Genomic DNA, 20,280 nt, shown 5'->3' with positions numbered 1-20,280 from the left:
CAAGCTGGCAGTGCACGTGGTCCTTCACACCACAAGCCACCACTAGTGTGTGATCATTGTCATATGAAGGGTCATACCAAGAGTCAGTGCTGGAAAATCATTGGCTATCCTAGAGATAAAGGGAAGAAGAAACAAGGTGGTTTTAGAGGCCAACCATTTGCTAATGCCAACAATGTTGTTGGATCTAGTGCCATGAATACAGGAACATGTCTTGGTTGCAGATGCAGTTTTCGCAAGGAGGACAGATGTCCAAGGGACCTTGTGATGCAACTGACAGCAAATGACCATATTTCACTGAAAAACAATACAAGCAGCTTATTAACCTACTTAACAAAGATGCAGAGGAGCAACATGCAAACATGACAGGTACAATTACTTGTCTAATGTCAGGAGTTCCTTGTAGAAAGTGGATTGTAGACTCTGGAGCAACACATCATATTTCATCAAGTTTAAGCTTACTAGAACAAGGTAGGCATGTATATAATTCTAGCAGGAACAAGGTATACTTACCTACACGAGACAAGGCAAATGTGACACATGTTGGTACATCAACTATATTGAAGGAAGGAACAGTTACTAATGTTCTTCATGTGCCATAATTTAAGTTCAATCTTTTGGCAGTGTCGAAATTAACCAAGGAACTATCTTGCTCTGTCAATTTTTTCCCTGATTTTTGTATATTTCAGGACCTTCACAGTGGCAGGGTGAAGGGGATTGGTTGAGAGGAAGATGGGTTATATGTGTTGAAGGTAAATAAAGTCAGCTCAAAGGAAAAGGAAGCAATAAGTGCAACAACTACTTATGGAAATGAAGAAGCATACAAGCTGTGGCACATGAGATTGGGTCATCCATCACAAGCTATCATGAAGGCAATATCACCTGTAAAATACCATAATAGTAGTTCTATACATGATAAATGTTCCATTTGTCCTATTGCTAAGCAAACTAGATTGATAAGAAGCATTATTTGCCGATTATTGTTGATGATTATACCAGATTCACTTGGGTATATTTGTTACAGTTAAAGTCTGATGTGATTGTGATATTGAAACAATTCCTCAACATGGTAAAAAATCAGTTTGGAGTCATGGTTAAAACATTAAGGTCATATAATGGCACTGAGTTTTTCAACTCTCAGTGCACCAATCTCCTACAACAGCTTGGTATTGTTCACCAAAGTAGTTGTGTCTATACCCCTCAATAAAATGGTGTTGTTGAGAGGAAACACAGACACATTTTAGATACAGCCAGGGCACTCAGGTTTCAGGGTGGGTTTCCTTTGAAATATTGGGGTGTTTGTGTGAAGGTTGCAGTCTATTTGATCAATAGAATGCCATCTGATGCATTAAATGGACACATTCCCTTTGAGCTTCTGTATAAAAAGAAGGCAAGTCTAGAACACATTAGAGTTCTAGGATGTTTGTGTTATCACTGCAATGCCAAAACCTGAAAAATTTGGTGAAAGAGCCACAACTTCAATTTTGATGGGCTTTTCTGAAACTCAGAAGAGATATATACTCATGAACATAAAGACCAGTCAGTTCTTTGTTAGTCGAGATGTTTCTTTTAGGGAAGTTGAATTTCCTTTTCTAAAAGGCAATCTTGAAAGTACAGTAAGGACTGCTAATGATGTTGAAACATGGAATCTCATGGATACCACTCAGGTTGCACCTGCTCCTTTAGAACAATCAGATGTTCATGTTCTTGTTCCTGATGATTCTCCTGCTGGCACTACAGATGCATCCACCTATGGAGTCCACGATAACACTCATGTTGTTGCAGATGCAGGTTGTGCTTCTCCTACTGATGATTCAAATATAGAAGGTACTGCTCCAGCTTACACAAGGAAATCCACTAGGAGAGCTCAAGAACCAGTTTGGTTGAAAGATTATGTGACTACAAAGAAAGCCAACCTTTACTCTCTTTCAAACTACTTGAGCTATTATGCAACATCTCCTAAATACAAAGCCTATTTGGCTAATTTTTCTACATTGGTAGAACCAAAATGTTTCAATGAGGCAGTTCATGATATAAGGTGGGTAGAAGCTATGAAGCTATAAGTTCAAGCTTTAGAGGATAACAAAACTTGGAAGGTGATGTCCTTGCCACATGGTAAGAATGTTATAGGATCTAAATGAGTGTACAAGATAAAGTACAAAGTAAATGGAGAGGTGGAAAGATTCAAGGCTCGGCTAGTAGCAAAGGGATACCGCCAAAGAGAGGGGTTGGATTATCATGACACTTTTTCCCCTGTGGCAAAAATGGTAACAATAAGGCCTGTCATTGCTTTGGCTGCTTTAAAGGGATGGAATCTTTTCCAAATGGATGTGTACAATGCTTTCTTGTAGGGTGATCTCTATGAGGAAGTCTATATGGACATGCCTGAGGGTTTCAGAAAGCAGGGGGAGTATAAAGTTTGTAAACTGCTGAAGTCACTCTATAGACTTAAGTAAGCCTCAAGACAGTGGAACATTAAACTCACACAAGCACTGTTGGATGCTGGTTTCACACAAAGTAGTCATGACTACTCTTTGTTCACAATGAGGGAATCATATGACATTGTGATTATTCTTGTTTATGTTGATGACATGATGATTGCTGGTAGTAGTGGTTCTTTGATCAACAAAGCAAAAGGCATTTTGCATTAGAAGTTCAAAGTCAAGGACCTTGGTGAACTCAAATACTTTCTGGGAATAGAAATATTGAGAACAAGGGATTGTATTGAATTAGAGAAAGTATGTGCTGGAATTAATTTCAGAATTGGGGCTAAGTGGAGCAAAACCTGTGGGGACACCTATGGAGATGAATGCTAAGCTCACTACTGCAGAATATGATTCAGCCATTGGAGTTTCAGATGATCCATTACTGGAGGACATAACTGCATACCAGAAGTTAGTGGGAAAGTTATGGTATGTGACCATAACAAGACCTGATATCAGTTTTACAGTGTAGACTCTAAGTCAGTTCATGCAACAACCAAAGAAGTCACATTGGGATGCAACAATAAGACTTGTTAGATATCTGAAAGCTGGACCAGGTCAAGGGGTTTTGTTGGCATCTAAAGGACCTCAAACATTGCCATATTGGTGTGATTCTGACTGGGCTGCATGTCCCTGTTCACAACAAATTCCTTAAGCGCTGAAAATCAACTGCAAGCAAAATAAATAAAAGAAAAATGTTATTTTTATTGATGAATCGTTGTGAGTACAATTCTATTATTCTCTTGATTCTCTCTCATAAGATTCTCCAAGATTCGAGGGCCTTCAGTAGCGTATTTCTCAAAATGTTGGATGATGTAGACCTCCTTGAGATGTTGTCGATCTCCGAGAACGTCGGAAAGCGCTTAGTCATTTCAAGTCGATCTCCGGGAAGAACTTCGTTGATGACTCCTTCGAAGAGCTATGTAGTTGATGGTGTAGCTTCCTCCAATTGCAGAATGCTTGTTGTAGAGCTTTCTTGATCCCCTTAGAATGTCATGTCCATCCCCTATTTATAGTTGTAGGGGGTGGACAAGGTTGCTTGTGATTGGCCAAAGGATGTCATTTTGACACTTGGTGGATTGTGATTGGTTCCTGCATTTGACTGGGACTACCACCTCATTTGGACACGTGACGTCACCTTGTTGGTCTTGGATGCCTAGTCACCGTGACACTTGGCATGAGTTTGGGCTTCAAGGTGAAATGGACCTTGGATTTGAATTTAATAAGATGGACTTATTTATTTGTAAAACCCAAATTAATCATTCAGCCCAAATGAACATGGATTTAACTCAAATTTTGTATGAATTTGATCCAATACAATTTATGTGTCTACAAATGCCCCTTTACTTCGAGACTTGTCGACGTGTAAGCTTGCCGATGTTTGGCGACATGACTTGAAGTATTCATGAATGTGTTTTTTATTTTTATTTTTGAGACTTGTCAACGTGTAGGCTTGCCGAATTTGACGACGAAAGTTGGAGTCTTCATGAATGTGTTTTCCCTTTTTGAGACTTCAAGAGTATTTGTTTCTTGTCGTCGTATTCTAACTAGGCAACTACAAATGATTTGCTTGTAGTGATCTGATTTTTTTTTTTTAAACATTCTTGCTCGACAATCACGTGGACCCTCTATATTGATTCAAATAGATGGGTCTAGTGAGTAGTAACATTATTTTTCGTCTGATCTTCCTTGCTAGGTGTGAGAAAAAAAAACAAGAAGATTGATTGGATTTTGAATCAAATAAAAAAGAATATAAACTTTCCTTTATCCAAGTCAATGAAGATATTCTTCTTTCCTTAACTCTTTGGTTCATCCTTCCATATTGGTGTGACTTCAAAATGGACATGAAATATCTCAACCTAAATCAGATTTTTATTTTCCAAATCCACCTTATTATGCCTTGTGGAAGGATTAGAAATCTTTCACAAGAATCCCTATATAATCCTCTCCAATGCATAAAGAATTTCATCAAACAAAATTTTAGACGCTGCAAAAAACAAGTTATCTGAGTGTATTTAACTGTTCAGTTGCGACGTCGCTTGTTTTTTATCAAATCGGGAGACATAGCCTCCATCATATCTCAAAAGAAACTTCAAGCAAAGTACTCTTGCTACTTTCTCAGGTAACTTAGACTCTTGTTTAGCAGTAACCCGTCTTGATGGTTCAGCTTTGCGCGCCTGTAATGTAAAATCCATATCTAATTGTAGAAAAATTAAAATCGCAAACCGTTTGGTTTTTCCGAAACTAGAAAGATGGCACTACGACATATAAAATATTTGTAGCCAAATTCCTTGTCAATTGTTACAGTTTTAATTTTCAAGGTTGAACTCATTTCTGATGGTCAGATCTTTTTTTGTCTTTTGATTACTCCGATTGTGTTTTCGCCAACGTAACCTCCTTTTTTTTTCAGAGCCATGTTGTGCAATCTTTATTTCCAGCAGCGACAATGGATTTTATTGACCGAGATGCGCCATACCCTTGCCTTGAAATCGTGGAGAACAAGCAACATTCGCGCGCCAAAGTTCTCACCATGAAAGTTCATCCTCCGGTGATCGTCGCCTTCCCACTTCTTAGAAAGACGTTGGATACTTCTCATCATCTTCCGGAGTGGTCGTCAACAGAAACGAAGGATGTTACAGACGATTTCTCCGGCAATGTCACAACTGAAAAAGTTCACCTCTTGAAGTCTTCCACTCATCAAAATGTTGTTGTTGCCGTCCCTCCTCGTTGTGATGAACATCTTAGAAGTTGGCGTGTTCCTTCTTCTGGGTTTGGTGAGGTTCACTGTAAGATCCCGTACTTTTTCTCTAATCGTGCATAATATATGTGGCGTAGTATGGCATGGTTATATGAGGTGTATATGACTTTGTATCAAACATTGGAGATTAAGATTGCAAGTAGGTGGCAATATCAAGGAACTAAACTAAAGTTTTAGGTCAAAGGGACCCCTCAAACAAAGTTCATGACAAAAGAAATGGCTTAGGTAGAATTTCGCCCGTTTGAAAGGTTTAACTTGTCCCATACCTTGTGGATAAGCCTATGAGTGTAAAACATGCTAAGAATAGTGTGTTATGAGGTATTATAATAGCACAAGGGTCGTATGTTAAGTTTGGAAGTCAAGAAAATTAGTGAAACTAAAGTCGGCAAAAGTTATCGAAGTTTCTCTAATAATATTTTCTTAACTTTGGGTCAAATGTCTTGGATGTTTTCTCCCAATATACAAAGAGTTAGAAAGCCTATCACCCATTAAATCGAAGGCCTATGAGTCTAGTTTGCAACTCACAAAACCCCGTATCTAACCGACATCGAAATAAAAAGTTATGAGGGTTTTACTATGGACTGCCGGGGCAGAATCCGGGTTGGATCCGGGTCGGGTAAAAAATGTGGTATGTCGGCTTACTCAACGTTTTAAGCCATGAAAACATTTCATTTTACTTCCAAAACCAGAAAGAAAGCTTAAGATAAGGTTCCTATGGAGTAATTGCATGATGAAGGTCAGTTTTCGATGATTTCTACCATTAAAGATTGCCCCCGTGCCTAGAAACGTGATCTTTTCACGTGGTAATCGTTTTCCCCTTCTATTAGCTGCGTTTGGAGCAAGTTTTTGAAGATATAAATTTTTGGTTATTGGAATTTCTTCAAGGTTTACACTTGGTTAACTAAGGTAATCATCTCGGGACTCTTTTATGATTGTTTTTATGAAGTTCTACGGATATTTCATCAAGTTGAGGCCATTTGGCAAATCTGCCGATTTAAGAACAATTATGAACTGTTTATAGGTGTGTACCAGCTGTGTATATATAGTGTTTGAGAGGTTTAGGACGTAAGGAAAAAATTTCGTGAAGAAGCTACGGCCATTCAAGCGTTCATTGAAAAGGTATGTTAAGGCGAAGCTACATCCCTCATTTTAGCACCACTCCTGGGAAATTCCTAAAACGCTGAATGTGATATTTTGCTATTGGGATCTCAGCTGAATTATGTTCACGATTCTGTTATTTTGATATTTCACTCGTTCGGATAAATAGAGTTTTCGACATCTACACGTCATTTTATCAATTTCATTGGTTATATGTCCGTACGTATGAATTCGTATTCTTCCTTGGGTGATGTGAATTAAAATGTCACGCGAGTCCCTTACTACTTGTGACCAGCCCTCTTTCTCCACTAAGGTTTATTAAAGAAAAACTTTAAAGTAGCTCACGACCTTCAAAACTCTCAAATATAATTTAAATGTAAACTATTAGAACACTTGGTTTTTTAAATATTTCTTTTATAAATTATCTAGGAACCAAGTTAGGAACTAAGTAAGTCACCTTAAACTTGTTATGAATATCAACAAGGTTAGGTTATCCTTCTAAAATTCGAGTTAACTTTTCAAGCTTATTTGGAAGAACATATCAAGTTCCATGAGATTGTTATATGTTATATGAAAGTTATTATGGGGTTATGAGAACAAGACTACAAACGGGCCAAGATTGGCAACATGACAACAATAACTCATAGGTGTTATAAATCCATGACATGACATGCTATGCATTCTACTCCTGAGCTATAATCGGGAGGTATGGGGCCTATTGCCTATATTTATACGTATGAGACACATATGGCCACAAGTTGGCGAATATGATGCCGGTTCGCTACCGGAAAGCACCATCATTGCTAGCATTCGGTTGGGTATGTCATGCATTTGCATCTATATATATATATATGTATGTATTCACGACATACGATTATTGGAGCATACCATTCATATTTAAGTAGTAGGGGGCTAAAGGTCAGCCATGAAGATTATTTGGGTTTCAGTTTCAGGTGGTATCTCTATTATCCTTTTACAATAAATATTTATGATTTTACTTTTCGCTTTACATACCAGTACATTTTTATTCATACTGATGTCCCTTTTCCTGGGGACGCTGCTTTTTGTTTTGTGCGAGCAGGTACAGGCAGGGACTCTAATCGACCCACCCGCTAGGATTCAAGTTCAACTGTGAGTTGGTAAGCTCCATCTTATCCTGGGGCTATCAGAGGATGTTTACTTTTGTTGTACAATTTGGGTATAGTCGGAGCCTTGTCCCGACAGTGTTTATCTCACTCATAGAGGCTATTGTGGACACAATATTCTGGGTTTTCTTTTTGTATGTTTCAACCTCCAGCCAATAGTCTTGGCAAGTATATATAGGTGTGTGTGAAAGTAGGTATGTGTTCGGTTGTGGCCTCGTCGGCTAGATAGTACATCTTTATTTTTTTCCGGTTTGTCTACCATTGTTTGTATGGTTATTCTCTTTCAGGTCATGACCTCTGGGTCCAGGCTTTACTTTTTAGAGGTTGTGCTGCCCAATCTTTTTGCCTCACAAGTTTTGTTTAGTTAGTATGTTTCAGTGGGTAACTCGATGTATTAGGGTATTGAGTGCCAGTTACGCCCCCTATTTCGGGTCGTGACAAACTTGGTATCAGAGCAGGTCGTATCCCGGGGGGTCCACAAGCTGTGTCTAGTAGAGTCTTGTTTATGGGTGTGTTGTGCACCATACTTATAATCAAGAAGCTACAGGGCATTTAGGAATGGTTACATTTCATTAAACTGATAGATCGTGCTATAGTGCAAAAGTATAAGAACATTTGTAATCTAAGTCATGCTTTATGTTTCTTATCTAATAGGCTACACTTGCTCCGGATATGGCATATCGAGAGATAGGTATGGATCCAAGGGAAGGTACTAGCCGTTCCCCACCGGGTCAAAGAGATAGATTTCCCTCGGAGGCATAGGGTGGATCTCCAGTACCCCTAGTACCAGCCTCCCCGACACCTATTGAAGCCTGAGGAGATGCAGTACCCCCAGCCTCACCAGTTCCATTGGTACCTGAGGAAGCTACAGACACAGGACCTCCAGTACCTATTGTTTCTCCACCAGAGATCTCTGGGGAGCAGGGGATGAGAGACGTAGTTCAGTTGCTGACTAGGATGGTTTCTATTCATGAGCGACAACTGGAGTCAGGAGTAGATATTCAGAGAGACCGGTCGGAAAGTTTGAAGGTACAAGAGTTTCTTCATTTGGCCCCTCCGTTATTTACATGATCTAGTCTTACTGAGGATCCCCAGGACTTTATAGACCATATATATAGAGTATTGAGGGTGATGCATGCCGCCGTCACAAAGGCTGTGGAGTTGGCTTCTTTTCGGCTACGTGATATACCCATCTTTTGGTATGAGGCATGGGAGAGATCTAGAGGACCTGATGCTACGCCAGCAGAGTGGGATGACTTCTCTGAGGCCTTCCTTGCCCACTATTTGCCACGGGAAGTTCGAGTGGCCCGTCTTGACCAGTTTATCAATCTGAAGCAAGAAACCATGAGTGTGAGGGATTATAGCCACAGATTTAATTCTTTGGCAAGATATGCACCACATATTGTACGTACCATGAGAGTCAGAGTTCATCATTATGTTGATGGTTTGGCAGATCATTTGATCAGAGATTGTAGGGTAGCATTCCTATCAGATGATGTAGATATTTCCCGCATACAGGCTTTCGCTCAGACTACAGAGGACCTTTCTAAACGGATTCGTGATACCCGTAAGGGTAGGGAGCAGAGTAAGAGGGCCCGTACTATGGGGTCTTATAGGGAGCCACATGGTGATTTTAGGCCTCCTTTCCATCGATATCCACCTCGGCTAGCGGGTAGTGTCTCACCACAGGTGTAGGGACCGCAGTTTGATCGTTATAGTCAGTCAGGACCAGGTTAGAGCTCAGGCCAGCCTGAAGGCCGTTGACAGGATCGTTCCGTACAGGTAAGACATCCCATTCCTCATTGTACACAGTGCGGTAAGCTGCACACTAGGCCGTGTAGACAGGGTTCATGTGCATGTTATCATTGTGGGTAGACATGACATTTTATTAGTCGATGCCCGAGGTTGAGCAGAGGTGATCTAGCTCAGCCTTCAGGATTCACATCAACATCTTCACCCTCAGTCCGTGCCCGACGACCAGGACCACAGTCTACTCAGGGTCGTGGTAGAGGGAGAGGTGAAGGAGATATAGGTTCGAGCGGTGGTCATAATCACTTTTATGCACTTATAGGACAACATGATTCAGAGGCATCCCCTGATGTTGTTACATGTATATTGACGATATCTTCTCAAGCTGTTTATGCATTGATAGACCCAGGCTCTACATTTTCATATATCACTCAATTTATTGCTAGTAAGATTGACATGAAATATGAGTTGTTGCTACAACCAATTGAGGTGTCTACACCGGTTGGCGATTCTATTTTAGCTAGTTGTGTCTATCGGGGTTGTACGGTTTTAATTAATGATTGTCCAACCTCCGTTGATTTAGTTGAGTTGATTATGCTAGATTTTGATGTTATCATGGGTATGGATTGGTTGGCAGCTTGCTAAACTAATATTGATTGTCGTACAAAGATAGTCCGATTTTACTTTCCAGGTGAGCTAGTCCTTGAGTGGAAGGGTAATCCAGCCACACCTAAGGGTAAGTTTATTTCATACCTTAGGGCTCAGAAGTTGATTGCTAAAGGTTGCATATACCATATGGTTCATGTATAAGATATTGATAAGGAGCCCATGACTCTTCAGTCAATTCTTATCGTGAATGAATTTCCAATGGTATTCCCTGATGATCTTCCAGTAATTCCCCCAGAAAGGGAAATTGATTTTGCTATAGACTTGCTTCTTGATACGCAACTTATATTGATTCCTCGCTATAGAATGGCACCTGCAGAACTAAGAGAATTGAAGGAACAACTGAAGGACTTGCTCGATAAGGGCTTTATCAGGCCAAGTACTTCCCCATGGGGTGCCCTAGTGCTCGTTGTTCGAAAGAAAGATGGATCCTTGCGGATGTGTAGTGACTATAGACAACTAAATAAAGTCACTAATAAAGAATAAATATCCTCTTCCATGGATTTATGACTTATTCAATCAGTTACAAGGTGCCAAATGCTTTTCCAAGATTGCCTTGCGGTCTAGTTACCATCAGTTGTGAGTCAGGGAAGTTGATATCCCAAAAACAACATTTAGGACGAGGTATGGCCATTTTGAGTTCCTTGTCATGTCTTTTGGGCTTACAAATGCCCCAGCAGCTTTGATGGATCTTATGAATCGAGTCTTCAAACCATTCTTGGATGAATTTGTGATTGTGTTTATTGATGATATTCTTATATATTCATGGTCGGAAGCAGAGCATGCAGACCACTTGCGAGCTATATTGCAGACTCTCCAAGATTGCAGGTTATATGCTAAATTCTCTAAATGTGATTTTTGGCTTACCTCAGAAGTTTTTCTTGGTCATGTTATTACAAGTGAGGGTATTAAGGTTGATGGAAAAAAGATTGAAGCAGTAATGACTTGGCCGAGGCCCTTGAATGCGACGGAGGTTCGCAGCTTTTTAGGCTTAGCGGGGTATTACCGAAGGTTTGTGGAGGGATTCTCTTCTATTTTTGCACCACTGACAAAATTGACACATAAGGCAATGGAGTTTCAGTGGATCGAGGCATGCGAGCAAAGCTTTCATGAACTAAAAAAAAGGCTTACCATTGCACCTGTCCTAACTCTTCCAGATGGTAATAAGGGCTATGTTGTTTATTGTGATGCCTAAAGAATTGGCCTAGGTTGTGTTCTTATGCAGCATGGTAAGGTTATTGCATACGCCTCTAGACAGTTACGGAAGCATGAGTAGAATTATCCTATACACGATCTTGAGTTGGCTGCAGTTGTCTTTGCCCTAAAAATTTGGCGACATTATCTATACGGGGTTCATATAGATGTGTTCACCGATCACCAGAGCCTTCAGTATTTACTTAAGAAGAGGGAGTTGAACCTACGACAAAGGAGATGGCGAGAATTATTAAAGGACTACGATGTTGACATTTTATATCATTCTGGCAAAGATAATGTTGTTGCTGATGCGCTCAGCTGGAAGTCCATGGGTAGTCTAAGTCATGTCGAAGTTAATAAGGCTGGAATTACAAAAGACATATGCCAACTAGTTAATTTGCAAGTACGCTTGGTAGATGTAGGAGGCGGATGTGTTGTCGTTAAGAATATGGCAGAATCTTCCTTTGCGATTGAAGTGAAAAGGCAGCAACATGAAGATTTTGAGCTTAGGAAATTGAGGAAAAAGATTCCACAACAGCAGCACCCCTTATTTGAGCTAACTGGAGATGGAGTCCTTAGATACCAGGGTCGCTTATGTGTACCGACAGTTGGGAAGCTCCGTACAAATATTCTTTCAGAGGCCCATTATTCAAGATATGCATCTCACCCTAGAGCGACGAAGATGTATCAGGACCTTCGACAGATCTATTGGTGGAATGGCATGAAAAAAGATATTTGTGGAGATGGTAGCTGAATGTCCCAACTGTCAACAAGTTAAAGCAGAGCAACAGAGGCCTGGAGGCCTAACCCAGTATATTGAGCTTCCATTATGGAAATGGGATATGATAAATATGAACTTCATCACTGGTTTGCCTCGCACTCCACGAAGGTTTGATTCCATTTGGGTAATTATCGATAGGCTGACAAAATCTGCTCATTTCTTGCCAGTTAAGACGACATATTCAACTGAAGATTATGCTAGGCTTTACATTCAAGAGATTGTTCACCTTCACAGAGTTCCATTATCTATTATCTCAGATCGAGGAGCTCAATTTACAGCACATTTTTGGAGATCGTTTCAGAAAGGTCTAGGCACTCAGGTAAGTCTTAGCACCGCTTTTCATCCACAAACTGATGGATAGGCAGAACGTACTATTCAGACGGTTGATGATATGTTACATGCTTCTGTGTTGGATTTTAAAGGAAGTTGGGATCAACATCTACCTCTTATCGAGTTTTCTTATAATAACAACTTTCAAGCTAGTATTCAGATGGCCTCTTACGAAGCACTATACAGGTGGAAGTGTAGGTCCCCAATCGATTGGTTTGAGCTCGGAGAAGTAGATTTGCTAGGTCCCAATCTAGTCCAACAAGCGATTGAAAATGTTAAGCTTATTAGAGATCAACTTCATACAACACAGTGTCGACAGAAGTCTTATGTAGATGTTCGCCGACGGAACTTAGAGTTTGAGGTAGAAAATTGGGTTTTCCTGAAAGTATCGCCTATGAAGGGCATCATGCGATTCGGAAAGAAAGGGAAGCTTAGTCCTAGGTATGTTGGACCGTATAAGATTATTCGAAAGATCGGTATGGTGGCATACGAGCTTGATTTTCCTTCAGAATTGGAAGCAATTCATCCTGTATTTCATGTTTCTATGTTGCGAAAATGCATTGGAGATCCTTCACATATTATGCCCATTGAAAATATTTGTATCGCTGAGGATTTATCTTATGCAGAGGTACCAATGGCGATTTTAGATTGGCAAGTAAGAAAGCTTCGAAATAAAGATGTAGCTTCTGTGAAAGTGTTATGGAGAAATAACAATGTCGAGGAAATGACTTGGGAAGCGGAAGATGAAATGAGGAAGGAGTACCCCCAACTGTTTACGACTTAAAGTGAGTCACATTTCGATTATTGGCAATTATTTCTTCACAATGACTTAGTTATATTTTAAGTAGCTTGAAGGTGAAATTTATATGTCTTCTTACGAGAGAGCTATGCAAAACTTTGTAGTTAAAATTTTCAGAATTTGACTTTAGGTTTGCGACTGTAACAAATATAGACTCGCAAATAAAGTACTGTGATAAAAAAAAAGAAAATACAACCAAGGAATTGTTTAGATCCATTCGCGGGTGAATGTTCATAAGGGGGGGAGAATGTAAGATCCTGTACTTTTTCTCTAATCGTGCATAATGTATGTGGCGTAGTATGGCATGGTTATATGAGGTGTATATGACTTTGTATCGAACATTGGAGATTAAGATTGCAAGTAGGTGGCAATATCAAGGAACTAAACTAAAGTTTTAGTTCAAAGGGATCCCTCAAACAAAGTTCATGATAAAAGAAATGGCTCACGTAGAACTTCGCCCGTTTGAAAGGTTTAACTTGTCCCATACCTTGTGAATAAGCCTATGAGTGTAAAACATGCTAAGAATAGTGTGTTATGAGGTATTATAATAGCACAAGGGTCGTATGTTAAGTTTGGAAGTCAAGAAAATTAGTGAAACTAAAGTCGGCAAAAGTTATCGAAGTTTCTCTAATAATATTTTCTTAACTTTGGGTCAAATGTCTTGGATGTTTTCTCCCAATATACAAATAGTTAGAAATCCTATCACCCATTAAATCGAAGGCCTACGAGTCTAGTTTGCAACACATAAAACCCCGTATCCAACCGACATCGAAATAAAAAGTTATGAGGGTTTTACTATGTATTGCCGGGGCAGAATCCGGGTCGGGTCGAAAATGTGGTTTGTCGGGTTACTCAACGTTTTAAGCCATGAAAACATTTCATTTTACTTCCAAAACCAGAAAGAAAGCTTAAGATAAGGTTCCTATGGAGTAATTGCATGATGAAGGTCAGTTTTCGACGAATTCTACCATTAAAGATTGCTCCCGTGCCTAGAAACGTGATCTTTACACGTGGGTTTTCCCCTTCTATTAGCTGCGTTTGGAGCAAGTTTTTGAATATATAAATTTTTGGTTATTGGTGTTTCTTCAAGGTTTACACTTGGTTAACTAAGGTAATCATCTCGGGACTCTTTTATGATTGTTTTTATGAAGTTCTACAGACATTTCATCAAGTTGAGGCCATTTGGCAAATCTGCCGATTTAAGAACAATTATGAACTGTTTATAGGTGTGTACTAGCTGTGTATATATAGTGTTTGCGAAGTTTAGGACATGAGGAACAACTTTCGTGAAGAAGCTACGGCCATTCGAGCGTTCATTGAAAAGGTATGTTAAGGCGAAGCTACGTCCCTCATTTTAGCACCACTCCTGGGAAATTCCTAAAACGCTGAATGTGATATTTTGCTATTCTCTTGCTAGAAAGACCTTCAATGAAAGGCATTGGGGTCTCAGCTGAATTATTTTCATGATTCTGTTATTTTGATATTTCACTCGTTCGGATAAATAGAGTGTTCAACATCTACACATCATTTTATCAGTTTCCTTGATTATATGTCCGCACGTATGAATTCGTATTCTTCCTTGGTTGATGTGAATTAAAATGTCACGTGAGACCCTTACTACTTGTGACCAACCCTCTTTCTCCACTAAGGTTTATTAAAAAAAACTTTAAAGTAGCTCACAACCTTCAAAACTCTCAAATATAATTTAAATGTAAACTATTAGAACACTTGGTTTTTTAAATATTTCTTTTATAAATTATCTAGGAACCAAGTTAGGAACTAAGTAAGTCACCTTAAACTTGTTATGAATATCAACAAGGTTAGGTTATCCTTCTAAAATTCGAGTTAACTTTTCAAGCTTATTTGGAAGAACATATCAAGTTCCATGAGATTGTTATATGTTATACGAAAGTTATTATAGGGTTATGAGAACAAGACTACAAACGGGCCAAGATTGGCAACATGACAATAGTAACTCATAGGTGTTATAAATCCATGACATGACATGCTATGCATTCTACTCCTGAGCTATAATCAGGAGGTATGGGGCCTATTGCCTATATTTATACGTATGAGACACATATGGCCACAAGTTGGCGAATATGATGCCGGTTCGCTATCAGAAAGCACCATCATTGCTAGCATTCGGTTGGGTATGTCATGCATTTGCATATATATATATATATATATATATATATATATATATATATATATATATATGTATTCACGGCATACGATTATTGGAGCATACCATTCATATTTAAGTAGTAGGGGGCTAAAGGTCAGCCATGAAGATTATTTGGGTTTCAGTTTCAGGTGGTATCTCTATTATCCTTTTACAATAAATATTTATGATTTTACTTTTCGCTTTACATACTAGTACATTTTTATTCATACTGATGTCCCTTTTCCTGGGGACGCTGCTTTTTGTTTTGTGCGAGCAAGTACATGCAGGGACTCTAATCGACCCACCCGCTAGGATTCAGGTTCAACTGTGAGTTGGTAAGCTCCATCTTATCCTGGGGCTATCAGAGGATGTTTACTTTTGTTGTACAATTTGGGTATAGTCGGAGCCTTGTCCCGACAGTGTTTATCTCACTCATAGAGGCTATTGTGGACACAATATTCTGGGTTTTCTTTTTGTATGTTTCAACCTCCAGCCAATAGTCTTGGCATGTATATATAGGTGTGTGTGTAAGTAGGTATGTGTTGGGTTGTGGCATCGTCGGCTAGATAGTACATCTTTATTTTTTTCGGTTTGTCTACCATTGTTTGTATGGTTATTCTCTTTCAGGTTATGACCTCTAGGTCCAGGCTTTACTTTTTAGAGGTTGTGCTGCCCAATCTTTTTGCCTCACAAGTTTTGTTTAGCTAGTATGTTTTAGTGAGTAACTCGATGCATTAGGGTATCGGTGCCAGTTACGCCCCCTATTTTGGGGTGTGACATTCGCTATACGTCTGGCTATTGGGAGTGGGTAGAGGATGTGCTTGCCCGCTGCAAGGAGACTTTGGATAACATCAAGACTTATGATGCTATGTTTGCTTCAATGTTCAAATATGACCACAACAAAAACGTTCTCCAGGACTTTTGCGAGAATTGGAGTCCATCCACCAATACGGTCTCTACCTTCGTCAGAGAGTTATCTATTTCTTTACGGGATTTGAGAACCACTGGAGGTCTTCCTGTTCATGGTTCCTTTTATGATGAAGTTATACCCTCGGCTAAGGAGTTGACACATGTAGATGATCAAGGGAAGTCTTTTATCCCAAGAAGCTGCTCCTTCTTGTTTTCAGTGTTTTACCGACGTACCAAAAGTGCCATCGATGAAGTCTCTTTTCGAGAATGGACAAAGTTTTGGTTTAGGGGGCCGAGAAAATATGTTGAGCCTTCGCCAAGGACGTCTAAGAATCGTACCAAACCAAGGATGAATCATGATCCTTCTGGAAATATTGACATGAGATTTTTTCCTCGAACCGAAGAAGAGAATGCTCCTTTTGTCGAGCTAGGCGTAGAAGAATCATTCAGGGATGAGACTTATCTGCAGAAGTATCATGCAGTTTATGCTCATACCTTAAGGAGCATAGCCATCCTTCATGGGAAGTATTGCTTCAGAAACTTGGCGTTGATTGGACCAACTCTTATACCATCTTGGTCTATAATTTTATAAGCGACACTTGAATATGCTTCCTTCACAACATACGGCCCATCCCATTTCGATGTAAATTTGTCACCGATGAGTTTGTTGAGGATTATGGGTCTCCGGGCTGCTAAGGCCAAGTCTCCCACTTGAAATGATCGAGGTCGCACCTTCTTGTTGAATGCTCTTGGAAGTCGAGCTTGATAACACTCCAACCTTTGTTGTGCTTCCAATCTCTTTTCATCCAATGCCTCCAACTCTGCTAGACGAAGTTAAGCGTTACTTTCAGTTGTAAGTCCCTCTTGGACTGCTATTCGCAATGATGGAATTTGCTTCTCCAATGGAAGGACTGCTTCTACGCCATACACTAATGAAAATGGAGTCGCTTGTGTAGCTGTTCTAAATGTTGTATGATATCCCCACAAAGATTCACCAATTCTCTCATGCCAGTCCCTTTTATTCTTTTCAACTACTTTCTTCAACAGGTTACCAAGTGTCTTGTTAAGAGCTTCAGCAAGACCATTGGCAGGTGCATTGTACATTGAAGACTTATGTTGCTTAAAACTGAACTTCTCACACAAACTGCTCATGAGTTTATTGTTGAAGGGTGTTCCATTATCAGTAACTATACATCTTGGTATGCCATATCTAAAAATTATGTTTGATTTTATAAAATCAACAACATTTTCCTTCTTTACCTCTTTTAATGGTACAACTTCAGCCCATCTAGAGAAATAGTCAGTGCCAGCCAAGATATACATTTGTCCTTTTGATGACTTTGGAAGAGGTCCAACAACATCAAGTCCCCATGCATCGAAGGTCCATGAGGCTACAATCGGATGCAGAGCCTCTGGAGATTGATGGATGTAATTAGCATGGAATTGACACGCTTGACACCTTTTGGCATGCTTTAAGCAGTCCATCACCATTGTTGGCCAATAGTAGCCCATCCTCTCGATGTGAAAATGAAGTTTAGGCCCTGATTGTTGTGCTCCACATGTGCCAGAATGTGCCTCCTCCATTGTTTGTTGAGCTTCTTCTTTGTCAAGACACCGTAAGAATAGTCCCTCATAAGAACGACGAAACAATATCCCATCGTGAAAGATGAATCGTGGTGCTCTTCTCTTAATGTCTGCTCTTACTCGTGGGTCATTAGGCAGTCTTCCATGTTCAAGATACTTACTCAATGGTTTTCTCCAATCTTCTTCTTCAACCACTCGAACAGATATATGATGTCTTTCATCGATGACATACGCGCACCTTTGTTGTCTCATTTTCTCTGAGTGCCATTGTTGTAGCCAAGTTAGCCAAAGCATCTGCCATGCGATTTTCTTCTCTTGGGACGTGATTTAAGAACACTTTATCAAACCTTTCAAGTAAGAAAGTAGCATATTGGTGATATGACAAAAGATCTTCCTTCTTTACCTCGTAACTCCCCGAGAGTTGATTGATGATCAATTGAGAGTCACCATAGACATCCAATTGAGGAATCTTCATATCTGATGCCATTTCAAGGCCCATAATCAAAGTTTGGTACTCTGCGGTGTTATTGGAACATGTTTCACTTAGAACAAATGAAAATGGTAAGATTAGTCGTTCTGGAGATATCAACGCGACTCCCGCCCCTGTACCATCTCAACGTGAAGATTCATCAAAGAACATTGTCCATGCTGACATCTCTTCAGTAAAAAATGCATCTTCATCAGGGAACTCATCTGAAGTTTCCCATTTTCCCGTAAGAGGGTGATCAGCAAGGAAATTAGCAAGTGTTTGCCCCTTCACAGCCTTTTGAGGTGTATAAATGATCTCATATTGATTAAACAATATAGACCATCTTGCTAGACGTCCTGAGAGAACTGGTCGAGTCATTACGAACTTCACGGGATCAGCCCGAAAAATTAGCTTGATAGTGTACGCTTCAAAATAATGCCTAAATTTTCTTATCGCATAAAGCAATGCTAAGCACATCTTCTCAATGGGCGTATAATTCAACTCAGCTCCTATCAAGGTACAACTTAGATAGTACAATGCTTGTTCCTTCTTAGCTTCATTCTCTTGAGCAAGAAGTGCCCCAAGGGATCGCTCTTGCGATGTAATGTATAGTATCAATGGCTTTCCAAGAGTTGGTGTCCCTATTACAGGCGAATTCATCAAGTATCTCTTGATGCTTTCAAAGGCATTTCGACATGATTGGTCCTAGTGGAAAGGAGCATATTTCTTCATTAAATGGTTGAAAAGTTGAGATCATCCAGCCAGGTTAGAAATGAATCTCCGAATGAATGCCAAATTTCCTTGTAGACTGCAGAGGTCTCTCAAGTTCTTTGGCTCAGGCATTTTTTGAATGGCATCAATTTTTGCGGGATCAATTTCAATTCCACGGTGACGCACAATGAAGCCAAGAAACTTTCCTGAGGTAACCCCAAATGCACATTTCAGTGGATTCATCTTCAAGTCAAATTTCCTTAACCTTTCAAAAACAATTCGAAGGTCTTCAAGATTGTGTTCCCTTTGCTTCGTCTTTACCACCAAGTCATCAACGTAACATTCCACCCTCTTATGAAACATGTCATCAAATATGTTTTGCATTGCACGTTGATAGGTGGCCCTAACATTCTTTAGACCAAAGGGCATCACTTTGTAACAATAAATTCGTTTTGGAGTTTGGAAGACAATGTATTCTTCATCTTTTGGAGACATTCTGATTTGATTATATCCATAAGATCCATCCATAAATGACATAGCTTCATGCCCAGTTATAGCATCAATCATGAGCTCAATGATTGGCAGAGGGAAGTCATTTTTTGGACATGCCTTGTTCAAATCTCAAAAATCAATGCAGACACGTATTTGACTATTCTTCTTCTTAATAGGTACAATATTTGAGATCCACAACAGGTACTTCACTTCTCGAATAAATCCATCTTTGATGAGCTTGTTGACCTCCGCTTCAATTTGTGTTACCAACTCAGGATGAAACACTTTATAGGACGTGTTCCCTTTTCTATCCCCCAAATAATGAATAACTATCCTGGGACTAAGGCCCGGCATTTCTCTGTACGATCAAGCAAAAACGTCTTTGAACTCAACCAATAACTTGAAATATTTCCTCTCTTCTTCTGGTGTAAGAAGTGCACTAATGAAGATTGGACGCGGATCTTCTAGAGTGCCTAGATTTAGTTCCTTGAGGTCGTCTATGGTTTATTGTACTCCATCCTCCAGTTGAGGGGGAGCCTCTTGGACATCATCATCTGTATCATTAATGTCTGGACCTTTTTCCATTGTTATGTGAAAGGATGATTTTGTCAAGTTTGAATCTTCCATCTGACTTCCCACTGTGATGGTTTCATCTTCCTTCTTATTAGTTTCTCCATGAAACTAGTTGGTGACAACAGTTGTACTTCTTTTCACCCTCAAAGAACCATTGGTGGTGATTGACAATACAACCTTTCTCTTCATAGGTGATGGGAAAACACTATGAATCTCTTTGTCATCAGTTACATCACATGAATCTTGATTTTCATGCTCCAACAACCTTCTTTCGGATAATGACTTTCTTTTGGTTCCCAAGAGATGAAATACAGAAGTATTTGAGGTGGTGGCATATTCGTCCACTTGTTTAGAGGATCCTCTTTTATCCTTGCG

The 20,280-nt window shown here is 39.7% G+C and overlaps 1 protein-coding gene across 1 annotated transcript; it reads left to right on the top strand.

The window, feature by feature from the left end:
• Nucleotides 1-359: 359 nt before the first annotated feature.
• Nucleotides 360-2,060, top strand: LOC125834372 (uncharacterized). Its single transcript, XM_049513524.1, has 4 exons — nucleotides 360-468; nucleotides 687-749; nucleotides 1,242-1,387; nucleotides 1,506-2,060. Exons 1-4 carry the CDS (start codon nucleotides 360-362, stop codon nucleotides 2,058-2,060), a joined length of 873 nt encoding a protein of 290 aa, XP_049369481.1.
• Nucleotides 2,061-20,280: the final 18,220 nt, after the last annotated feature.

The sequence above is a fragment of the Solanum verrucosum genome, unplaced genomic scaffold, assembly GCF_900185275.1.
Source record: "Solanum verrucosum unplaced genomic scaffold, falcon-dt-bn FXZP01000279.1, whole genome shotgun sequence".
In the NCBI taxonomy this organism is placed as follows: domain Eukaryota; kingdom Viridiplantae; phylum Streptophyta; class Magnoliopsida; order Solanales; family Solanaceae; genus Solanum; species Solanum verrucosum.
This window is presented reverse-complemented; position numbering and strand designations above follow the sequence as displayed.